This window comes from Nicotiana attenuata, chromosome 12 (genome assembly GCF_001879085.1).
Source record: "Nicotiana attenuata strain UT chromosome 12, NIATTr2, whole genome shotgun sequence".
Classification (NCBI taxonomy): domain Eukaryota; kingdom Viridiplantae; phylum Streptophyta; class Magnoliopsida; order Solanales; family Solanaceae; genus Nicotiana; species Nicotiana attenuata.
The window spans coordinates 4,196,671-4,209,202 of NC_032000.1; the positions used below are offsets into that span (position 1 = coordinate 4,196,671).

The 12,532-nt window shown below is 36.2% G+C and overlaps 2 protein-coding genes across 3 annotated transcripts; both read right to left on the minus strand.

Moving 5' to 3' along the window:
* Positions 307-1,134, minus strand: LOC109236148. The gene has a single exon (XM_019402360.1). The coding sequence runs from the start codon at positions 1,066-1,068 to the stop codon at positions 604-606; it is 465 nt and encodes a 154-aa protein (XP_019257905.1). The 5' UTR covers positions 1,069-1,134; the 3' UTR covers positions 307-603.
* Positions 2,817-12,059, minus strand: LOC109235179 (ABC transporter G family member 7). Of its 2 annotated transcripts, XM_019401170.1 has the most exons (12): positions 11,730-12,059; positions 10,388-10,578; positions 10,143-10,293; positions 9,826-9,958; positions 8,161-8,362; positions 7,298-7,568; positions 6,772-6,903; positions 6,217-6,437; positions 4,959-5,171; positions 4,770-4,854; positions 3,378-3,657; positions 2,817-3,241 (listed from the first exon to the last, which is right to left on the minus strand). In XM_019401170.1, the coding sequence occupies exons 1-12, from the start codon at positions 11,979-11,981 to the stop codon at positions 3,210-3,212; spliced, it is 2,163 nt and encodes a 720-aa protein (XP_019256715.1). In that variant the 5' UTR covers positions 11,982-12,059; the 3' UTR covers positions 2,817-3,209. The 2 variants fall into 2 exon arrangements, with proteins under 2 accessions (XP_019256715.1, XP_019256714.1); XM_019401169.1 differs by having other exon boundaries at positions 2,817-3,657.

The following is a 12,532-nucleotide window of genomic DNA, read 5'->3' on the forward strand; positions in this document are numbered from 1 at the left end:
TCAATACCAAACCAAATCAAACCAAACCATGTCGGGTTTTTTAATCGGTTTGGTTTGACTTTTCGGTTTGGTGCGATTTTTCGGTTCGATTTGTACACCCCTACTTAAAATGATTAGTGCTAAGGTCAATAACTTACAATGGCTACATATTTGTTGAACCTTAATTTATTCTCTTACAAACCTATTAAACAAATATCTTGAATGATGATAAATACTACATAATAATAAAATGCATTTATTGGGTTAAACAAATTAAAGAACTGATGTCTAAACTAGGCAAATAACACAAAAACACAAACACTGTAATGAACAAAGAATGAAAAGAATAGATTAATTAGTTTTTGTGTTCTACATTTAAATATATAAATAAATAAAAATCTTAAATCTTCTTCTTGGAAAGACTAATACAAATCCAGAAGAAATAAAATCTGAAGCAATAACAGGTAAGTAGGCGTCATATAAGGTGAGATTAGTAATTCAACTATCAAGACGCCGCGTTTTGGGTTAAAATCTCAAGGGAACAGAATCATGAGATCTCAAAAGTGGGGCCAGAACGAACAATAACTTGACAGTTGAGTCTGGACCGTTACGGGATAAACGTTTTCAAGAAATATGTGATCCAGCTAAAATCGCTTTAGTTAACTCAATCAAATGAAACAAGAGCACAATAGTTGAAGTTGGTACACTTAATCCAATAAGTGCAACCATGCCCAAAACCAAACTTGGTCTTGTATCCATCAATTGGGATTGCAACAATCCCATTGCTTGGCAAATATTCGAGTCATAATTCGTGTAGAGACTTTTTTCCCAGTTCATCCATTCAGCTGGAGGCTCGTAATTCCTCTCAATCATCTTCATCTCGTGAATTCTTTTACGTAGAATAATTAAGTTCTCGTCTACAATACGACCGTTGTAGTAGTTTCGATCCCGGGCTTCTCTACCCATTGCCAACGTAGTCATGCTCGAAGCTCGTGATGATGATGATGATAATGATGATCTTCTTTTTGGTGAAAATGGTGAAGGAAGAAGTGGAGAAGAGAACAGAAAAGAAGTTGATGTAGTTGCCATTTTTTAGAGTGATTTTGAGTTGTATAAGAAGTATTGAAATAATGTGGTTTGAGTTATGAACCATTGGGTATTATTTATAGATGCTAGGGACATATAATTAATAGTGTTAATTAAAGTCTTAATTATGCAAAACCGTGTCATAACTGTCAGCATCAAAATTCAGTTGACTCTAACCCTTTGGATATGGCTTGACTTTTGTGGCCTGTCTAAGGGCAAAGACGGTTCTTTAATTAATTTATGTTCTTTGTATCTTGCCATTGTTGCTTTCTTTTATTCATTTAGGGTTGGACGTTATAATATAAAATATCCATTAAGTAATAAATTAAAGAGCTATTATTAATTTAATTGGAAAATGAAATGGGAAAGTAGTTGGAAATACAGATCATCAGGTTGTTTTCCAGGAGCTAGGGCTGGAATTTTCCAAACAAGGCCCCAGAAATTCTATATATTAGTATTTTTTTCATTGGCTGACGCCAAACTGAGTTGGAAGCACAAAAAAATTTAAAAATAAAAGAATTAAAAAAATTCTGTTTTTGGAGGACACGGTAAAGAACTTTTAAATAAATTAATATCATAAAATCAGACATAATAAAGTCAATAATGATAATCATCTAAAGTTCGACGATTAAAGTTGTAGTCTAATTGTTGCAACTTCATTATACATTACTTAGTTATGAGATTAGAATTACAGTTATTAGCAACAAAAAAAAAAAGTTTCGAATTACAGTCTAACGGTTACAACGTTCGCCATACATGTTGAGGTACGAGATTTCAATTTGACTTAGAACTCTCTTCTACTCTATTTTAATTTATATGATTTATTTAGCTTATGGAGATTCAAATTGTACGAATTTTAACGAACGTTATAAATATTTTTTTTTATCATATTAACTTGAAAAGAATTACAACTCAAAATATTTTTCATATAATTTAGTATCATATCGTATAGCTAGGCTTTACGTATCCCCGTCATTTAAAAGACCACAGAGTTGCAATATAAAGGAAATGTCAACCAAAAAGAAATAGCATATATTTGGATGGACCTTGTTTTTTATTTCTGTTTTTGTTTTGTTTTAATAAATAAAAAATTTTGTTGACCATAGATCCTACAATGCTTATATCAAGTTAAGACGTGCTTAAGCACGTTGACTTACTTTTGTCAATAGATTATTTAATAGAATTCATTTTAAAGTCAAATGAATTCGAATGTGATTCTAGTCAACGTTAAATGATCTTTCAGTTTTTAGAGCATACAAGTTATCATTCTTGTTCCTTACTATTAGTTTTGGTGTTATTATAACAAAGTGCCTTTTTTTAGTATTATTATTATCGTTATTTTTGTTAAAACTCAATGACTTGGTGATAGGAGAAAACCAGATGAAAATTTGAATTTTCCTTCTAGTAATTTTGGTGAAGTTAAATAGCCATAACTACTATGGTAAATCCGTCAAAATTTTACTACGCGAAAGGTAGTTAACTAAAGATTTCGCTCATTTTATTGTCGCTAGGCTACACTCTTAGGTGCAAGATTCCTAAATAACCTTTTATAAATCAACAAAAGAAGATATGGCAAAACATTATACCCATCACCAATGGATTACCAACTGAAATATAAAAGGACAGTCTGGGCACAAGGCATCCCGCATTCCCGCAGGGTCCGAAAAAGGACCGCACCCAAGGGTTGTGATATACACAACCTACTCTAATGCAAACATTAGTGGCTGCTATTACAGCTCAAACCCGTGATCTATAGGTCACATGGAGACAACTTCATCGTTGCTCTACCAACTGAAATATCACCACAGATATTCACCATGTCTAATCATTAGAAAATCAAACTTTCAGCCCTACAATTCAAGGATGAAAAAGCTATTGATACGAGCAACCATTACCGACCCATCATAGGTTTGGTTTCCAACCAGCAGTAAACTTTTTTTTTTAAATGAGAAATAAAATAGGCTAAGAAGTTCGTCCTTTGCAGCTTTACATCTGAATTCTGCTCATATTACCATACTTCAAGACTATTCTGGACCATCTTCATGGAATTTCTAATGCTTTTGACCCCTAAAGATACAGGAAGGAGATGAATTTTAACTGTATGCTAGAATTATCTCACTAGCTCACATAAGAAAGACCTCCTTTTACTGCACAGGCATCTCCTTTTGATTAGCACCTGTAGGAGATAAATCAATGAAAAAGTGGCACATCTTTGTATCAACATCATCCATTTTCCCAAGCAATTTAGAAGCCGTCAAGGTTAAACAGATCAAGTTCAGCAGGAGAAATTTCCTGCTGTTGGTTGGGTTTACCTTCATCCGCGGGAGGAGATTCAACTTGCTGAGCTGGTTCAGGCAAATCATCATCCTTTACAGCCTGAAACTTTGGCACTTCCTTTTCTGGCTCTTCCTCGACCTCTTTGGCCTCTTCCTCGACTTCTTTGAGACGTGCTGGTGGTTCAAGCCGCTGATACTTGGGTTTATTTTTCTCCAAGAGAAGGTACGTTGTGTAATACCAAAACATTAGTATTCTACTTTGAGCAATAATTGTATCACTTATTCGACTGCCTCCAAATGATAGCCGCTCAAGTGCCTGCATATAAGTGAAACTCAAGATGTTGGTATATAACAATGAAAACAATTTCACAATCACGTTCTATTTTAGTCACTCAACATCACTATTATACAAAGATCAAATACTTTTCTTCCACATCAAGGGTCTCATTCTTGGGGGTTTTCCATCAGTAAGCATAATATGAGGAGAGGGGAGGATATGGGTTCAATATTGAAGTTCGACACTGAATGATATCTTTCTTGCGACAGAACCAACTCCTGGAGATCCAAAAGGCAGCAATAGTCCACTTTTTTCGACAACAAAAAGTTTTGCTGCTATTTTAGTGTCTACTACAGATTTCTGTTGTGTATTGACTTCAATTTTCCACGTTACGGGTTATCTCTGTTTATCATCACCTTACTATGTTCACCCACTACTTGGTTTTGCCTTGGCCTAAAATGACACCTCTAAAATAGAACGAAGCTAGTTTACGTTTTAGAAGTTCAGTAGGTGTCAAACAGACGCATGACCTCACTGAAGAAGAACAAAAGAAGCATAACAACTCAACAAATACGTCACCAAATAAAGATACAAAATGGAACAACAAAACCATGAAAAGGTAAATAAAAATGAAAAAAGAAAACAGATGAGAAAGCAATAGTTACAGTACTGCTAAATGATATCACAAAGGTATACTGTCAGTCATGTCAACCTAGTGTTTGTTATCAGTCACAGATTGGTCTTTTTCCCCAGGTTGCATCACATGATCACATGGTCATGCTAATATGAGGACTTCAAAAGGTTCACTAGCCATCTGGAGCTGGTGTTAGTTCTCTCTGAACCTATGTTTCAGGACTTCAATCGCATACAGTGTGAAAAGACCCCAACATGATGTTCTGGGTGGATTAGAGAAAATTTTGCCTTCTAAAAGGAAGTTTTAGTTCAATGATCTAAAAATTTAATGGACATATATGAAGATTTCGATGGAAAGATATTAACGCCAAAAAACAAAAGGGCAGCCTGGTGCATGAAGCCTCCCGCATTCACGCAGGGTCTGGGAAAGGGCCGCATCCCAAGAGGTGTGAAAGATATTTAACGCAGTTCAGGAGAATTCTATTAAGTAAAACAAAGCGTTCTATGTCTTCGCTCACCTGTTCACCAGATTGTATGTCAAATGAATTTTGATGCTCAAATTGAAGGCCACTAAATTCATTGATGCAAAGCCCCTGAAACGCCCTGAAAGTAACAAGAAATTCGCCAGAGTTAAGGTCCTTGGATAGGAAAGAATAGTAACACCAAGGAATCGCCAAGTACTTTTGCATATGAAGGAACATTCGTACCATCTTATAAGAGAAACCCGAGGAATCCACCGAAAAATAATTGGTGTGTTTTCTGAATTGACGTAGTACCCCCCAAAGACAATAAAAACTGTCATAAGAGAGGGACCCAATGCTAATGCGGCTTCAGTTGTTGGAACCATAGCTCCTACAGTCAAACCCATAGCAGATGCAGAAAAAGACTCCACAGTTACAATTCCGCAGAACTTCCCAAATCTATAAACCAAAAGTATAAAGATGTCAGCACTCATTATAGTGTGTGTTTCTATCCTCTTCTGCAATCAATTGCTTGCATTTAATTTAATTGAAATACCAATAGCTACTGGTAGCATCTCACTGGATGGGAAAAAAGGGTCATTGATGCCAGTAAAATTCGGCAAGTGAGAATGGATGAATGCCCTAGAGTAAAAAGATTGACTATAAAATCCCGTTTTGAGTATAAAGGCAAAGTAAAACTTCAGGGTAAATATATTCTTTAAAGCTAATAAATATTTGCTCATCACAGTGACTAGTGAAGAAGCTTGTATGGCATCTTACTGACGGTCTAAAGTAATAAATAGGATGGCTCGGAAAGTTGACAAAAGAAGAAAACCTCCAAATGTCTGTCCCCATTTCAATTACTTTGTTCAAGAAAAATTTGGACAACTAACAAAAAGTTAACCACGTCTTTTTTTGTAAGGGACAGAGAACAACAAGTGAGGCTTGCTCAATTGGTAAAAGCATCTCCACCCACGACCGTTAGGTCCTGGGTTCAAGTCACGCTGGAGGGGAAGTGTGACAACACTATAGATCCTCCTAAATTGGGAGGAGTTTAAAAAAAAAAAGACAGATGAACTGATTATAACTGAGATTATTATATCCTTTGTTGCTATTCAACCTACAAAAATTACGGGAATGTGGATGCTTGTAATAAAGATATTAAAAGTTTCAGTTGTTTCTAAGCTTACGTTTATGTATTTATTGAGGTATTGTAGCTTAATGGCCTTCTCTATCTTCTCCTAAATATTAGTCACAGGAAAATGCATTGATATGCAGTTTCTCCATACTTTACTCAAAACAGCCTCAAGGATCTGCTGGTACCTTGGACCTTTTGATTGTTAGGCTCTTTTTTGTTAAATATTTAAAACAAGGAGAGACCTCAGTCTTTGAACAAAAAAACATGCTCAAATTTGCGGAGGAAGTTTACATGAAATAGCCTTAGTAGCTTATCCTTATCAGCAACTCATATATGTATACAACTCATAAACAGTGTTAAGCTCACCTAGAAATGGTAGGATGAAGTCGAGCCATAGGGTACAGGATGCTACCAAAGAGTAGTGGAAATGCTGCTCCAACAGGAATCTCGGCAATCAACTTGGAAAGCAAATAAGGTCCCAGAGCATAAGACCCTTTGGCACGCTCTCTGTCAACAATTGCTCGTTCCTTGGGAAAGACACCTACTGTTTTTGTGAGAGCTGCCATAGCAGTGTTTATTGCAGCAACCTAAGCATGAACAAAGGAAAATGGGAAGGAAATTGATCAGGAACCCCGTGGCCTTATCACTTGGCACATGTACTTTCATATTTGATGCTTTTCAATGGGTGGAAATATTGAGTCCTTGCTCAATGTAGGTTATTTGGCCACAGATTATTAGCTGGCCAATTGGCTAAAGAATAAAAATATCGCTGAAAGCAGAAAAATCGCTGTTGAACATAGAAAAAGAAGAGATGTTCATCTCTTTCATTCATGAGCAATCAAGATTACTTGTTGACGCTAAATTAATCTTATTGATAAAGGATCTGATATAAATATATATATATATAGTGGCATTTCTCACCTGAAGTAATCCCATTCTGTCTTGTATTGACGTCTGGGATCTGCCCATCCTCCAGAAAACAGAGCCAAAAATCAATGCTGATGCCATTGACATCCTTGCCCGAACTTTGTTTGTTGGTCCATCTCGAGAAGCCTATTGATCAATAACTAATCTCAATTATAACAGACCCAAAGAAGCAAATTGCTTCAAATATCACAATTTTTTTTTGGTATAAGAAGTACTAAAGATTATTGAGCATTAGAAGGAAGGAAGCCTCAGGCAGCAAGGAAAAGAAATAAAGCATACACTATTGATGATAAGGTCAGTTCCAACTAGCTACATAACATGGTAATGCTGCAATTACTCTTCGTTTATCTGTTAAAATTTACCACAAAGGAACAAACTCATCTAACATTTCTTCTATATGATTTATAGTTCCAGCAGATTAATGAAGCAATTGAGTTAAGTCACTATTTATAATCCATAAATTCCTGTTAAATCAGAGAAGTGAGATTGGAAGAGGATTAGAGAGAGAGATGGAACTCACTTGCATCCAAGCACGTTTGAGAAGTAACCAGAACTGCCTCCACCAACCACCTTTACGTGAAATAGATTTCTTTGTTAAGTTTACACGGGTTTTCGAGCTATCCCTTACAAGTGGAGTTGCATATAAAACCTCCGATATCTGTTCTGAGAATGACTCAACTAGACCATCTATTCTCTTTTGGGAAGCGTATACACTCTCGGACGAACTATAGTCTATAGATATTAGATCAGCCAAAAATTCAGCAGGATTCACATGATCTGGACAAATGTACCTGTCATTTAGTAACCACCAACCAATACTTGATTAACACATTGCAGTTCGCACTTCATGTAAATCATAGGAAAGCAAGCTGGCTCCATATCCATATGGCAATGGCAAAGCACAAATGCATAAATTTAGACACACACAGACGCGTGCACACACACACACACATTTATACATGCATGCCCATCCCTCTTCCCCCAACCACCAACACAAAAATAACCAGGAAAAAAAGAGCAAGGATAAATGTTACATCATAAAGTTTACAATCATACTTATAATTATAATAGGACACTGCATTATCACGCTGGCGTGCTATTTCGTTTTACCACATTCTAACTTGTTATCTATGTGTTTAAGAATAAAATGCAACATTGAACTCACCCTCAAGTTTATCAACATGACTTTTTTTGTACTTAAACAGAAGAAGAATATTTCTGATTAATTGGATTCATCTAGACATTTATCTCGTTAGACCACTAACCACACAAATAAGCCAATTCCAGGAATACAATGCCAGAAAGTGAGAACCAACAGTAGCACAACACTATAAGGTTATATAAACTATATAACTAACTTGGGGGATAGATCATATAACACACCCGAATTTCGAGAAGTATGCCAGTACTTCATCATGTGCAGGACCAGCATAGACGAGTGAACCCTCTGCCAAAAGAGCAATGTCGTCGAATTTTGCATACACAGAACCTCTAGGCTGGTGTATAGAGCATATAACAGTATGGCCATCCTGTGCTAGTTGTCTTAGCGTTTCCATCACTCGCTCTGCTTGAAAAGCATCAAGTCCTGAAAGCAGGGTTTTGTGGGCAGGGAGTAAAAAGGTGAGAAAGCAACCATTCAAGAAAATCCTCGTCTTCACGTAATTATTATGACTTCAATAGTAGATTTCAGTTGTTTCTATTAAAATCAGAATATTTTACATTATAAATATACTTGGTCCTACATTACACTATACAGGGTTAGTAATATTTTGCAACTGACACCAAGGAAAGTGAAGTTCATCTTTTGTACAAGTATGGGTAGAAAACTTCCAACAATTACAATGTTGTTTATGATTCAATGCCAAGTAAAACATAATACATCTAGCTTTCAAGTTGAACCTCCACTGCAGGAGGCTAAAGAATCCAGATACCAGAAAACCATTAATAAAAGAGGCATGCCATTAACATAGAAGATCCTTTTTTAAGAAAATATCATTAACATAGAAGAGAATAACAGGATAAGACTTGGATGCATAAATGAACTCTATATGAAAAGAGGGAGACATTCATTGAGATTGTCTTTCATAGAACTAATAAATGTATGACACTGATTTAGTTCCAGTTTGAATGTTTTCTTTCCAGTGAGCTCATTTTGTTAGCTTTCATTTTATATGCTTACTCCTTCCCCTTCTACATGTAGAAGCTTCTACAACCCGAATGCAACTGTTAAAGTACTTCAGAGTTAGAATCATTTGTCTAAGTAAAGACCCCACAAGGTTTCCTTGACACATAAACAAAATCAAGCGTTTACATTTAGGCATACAACAGGACAGGACAATACATAATCCCCAAGCATGGTTTTGAAGTCCTTAATAGCACCATAATTCCACACTGACTACATCATCTAAAGAATTCCCTTCAGACTACAGAGTAGAAGTGAAGGCTTTTGATTTTGGACATTATTGAGTACAGCATATTCTCTGTGCGAGTAGAAGAACAAACAGACCCAGGTTCTACAAGAATATAAGATATATTCTGAATCGTGATTTTAGACTTTTCTATAACCATATAGTCACAGGATTCCAATTCCTATGCAAGCCCAATAAGCTTTTTCTGCATTTCCACGATATTCTGACTTCCACTGCAAATAGCTTGACACTATCACGTCACCAGGGAATCAGGACAACTGGGATAAAATAGTCGTGGCCAGGAGGGAAGTACCATTATAAACAAAAGATAGAAGAGATCATAGTGAAAAATTGGGAGTCTTTGCCATTTTGACTTCATAGAGAAAATTGACAGGGAAATCTATAGTTATCCTAATTTAAAACCTTTAAGCTTTTATAAAGGCCCTCCATGGTTTATACGATCTTCAAGCAATGTTGCAATGTCTAGGCACTATAAGAATTACAGCATATAATATCAACCAGACAAGAAGTACTCACTGGTCAACTGAGTTCAATAAAAGCAGAAAATTTGGATGATGCCATCATGGTCAAAGCGTAATGTCAGCAAATGTGGACTGCAAAAAGAGATAGCATAACTTACCAGTAGTAGGTTCATCCGCAAAAACTGCAGATGGACTGGCAATAAGCTCACATGCAAGCGACAGGCGCTTCTTTTCACCTCCACTAATTCCACGAACTTTTGCATCACCAATGCGTGAATCAGCACAACTGACCTTTAGGAGTGACATGAAACCAACAAGGCTAAGGACAAATCAGAGTGAGTTCTCTACTAAACTTGAGGAAAAGACTAGAACAATCTACAGCCATCAGAGAACGAGAGGTTTGTTTCGTGGAACAATTTCTTTAACTAGAACGGTTCCTACACAATTACCAAGATAAGACGAAGGGAAGCCTTACCAAACCCAGTTTAAACAATAGATTGTTCACATATTCATCTCTCTCTTCTATTGAAGATACGTCCTGTAGCTGCAGTTCAGCAGCAAGAGAGAGTGTTTCTCGAACAGTCAACTGGGAAAAGAAAAGGTCCTCTTGTCGAACATAAGCAAACCTGCAGTAGCAAGAACTTACATCATCTTACTTAGAATTTCTCTCAAGAGAAAAGTAATCAGTCTAATTGACAGTGGTTATTGAAGCCAGCGTACTTGTATATTTTGTTTGAAAATGGCACCCCATTAATGTCCAAAAGGCCAGACAAATGTAACGTGGGTGATGCGTTTATCTGACCTGCCAAAACATTGAGAAGAGTTGTCTTTCCTGATCCTGATGGACCCATTAACGCTAGCAATCGACCAGGTTTGGCTTCTCCGGTCACATTTTTTAGCAAAAACCGCACCTAGAGTTTTGGGGGAGAAGGAAAAGATAACCAGAAAGATTCTGAACGTCAATATCAGTATCATTTGAATCTGGCTCTTAAAATAACTACACAATTCCAATCATGGGAACTTGCAAGTTGCTTAAATCATTATAACCAGAAATTAGCTATTCCAAAGCAAAAATGAGAGAAAGTTAAAGGGAGAGCAAAAGAATATGTAGATGAATATTAAAGTTAAGGGGAAGACACAGTAACTTATAAGGTCAGGCCACAGTCATGAAGATCGAGGAAATAGTCTAGATTATGAAGATAGTATCAAAGAAACTGTGAAGTCACTTTGAAGTAACTATATATGTTTGGCTACTAAGAAGGAAAGAGATGAGCAGAAAGGTTTCCTTTTCATAGTCATTGAGAATATTCATTGGTTATAGAGTTACATCAGTATATATTATCGGTTGTCTCTCAAACAACCACCAGTATCTATGTAATATACATAGCTCCCAACTAATAATTATTATGTTATTTTGTATATTATTAGAATGTGTGTATATGAAGTAACATGGTCAGTGAGAATTCATATAACCGAACCTAACGTGTTTGGATTGAGGCTTAGTTGCCATTGCTGTAATATATAGATCAATTACTAAGATAACTGCGCATTCCCTGTCCTAGAATACAATGTCTATCACGATATAATGATATTTTTGTTATATACTGAATCATATAACACAATTACTAGTTCGGTATATGGCAACTGATAATTCTTCAGAAACTTAACAGGAATTATATTTTGTTGTAATTCACGAGCAGTAATATCTATTTCCGACATATACAAATAAAAAGGCATAAATGCCTCACAGATATCAGCAAACAGATGAAGTCGACTAAAAAGAAGTTCATCGTTAAGCTAAGTTTGATGTGTTACTCCGAACTACTAGACCGCTTGATTGGAGCAAATTCTATAATCTCAATCTCTACAAAATAATTAACACATACACACACATTTGGTAATACTAATAAGTTGTGAGCTTTATCATCAATTTCAGCTGAATTTTACAATTTTTTTGATAAATAGCTAAATAAAAAAAACTGTTCATAAGTTCACCAAATGATTACTATAACATTTATCAACATAGGTTTGCATGCTTTATGTAACAAGGCAGTGGACTCACAGTGTTAGAGGATTTATCAGAGAGAGAGCAAGTAATATTAGTCCATTTAATAGTAACCGGAGCTACTTTTCCAGTGATCGGAGTCGGAGCTTCGTCATTTTCACTTTCTCTCTCATCGTCATCGTCGGGAAGAGCTTCATTTTCCGGCAAAAGCGCCGGGCCAGGGGAAGAGAAAAGGCGGAGCAGTAGAGCCGCCGCTACTGCCGCCAGTAACTGGCCAACTCCGCCGCCTTTGCCGCCAATTGGCAACATTTTCTCCGTTCACGTTGAGCTCGTTTTCTTCACTCTCACACACAGTCCCATACTCGTTCAGTTTAAGATGAAAGCTAAAATAGTGGCCTTGGCATTATTACGACATCGTATACAAAGTAATTGAGTTATTACGACGTCGTTTTAAGTGATTTTCGAGTGAGACAAAAGTTTGTTGGGATATGGTGAAGGGACGATGTGTATAATATGAACGAACACGTGTCCTTTGTGAAGAGATAAGATATTTGGAGGTTAAGTAAGTAATTTTAGTGATTGCTTGTGTAAATTGTAGGAGTGTCACTAGGACGAGTAGTCAATTTAATTATATTCATAACCATTTTCGACGAGAAGTTTTATTTCGTGTCTCATACAACTGACACTAATTGTATGAGGTTTCTTTTTGTCTCACAAAATTATGGACCCCAATCTTACACTTTTGGGTACACAGAATTCTGGATCACAAAATTGTGAGACAAAAAGTTGCCTTATACAACTAATGTAAGTTGTATGAGACACCAAATAAAATTTTTCATTTTCCACAAAGTTGTGCTAAA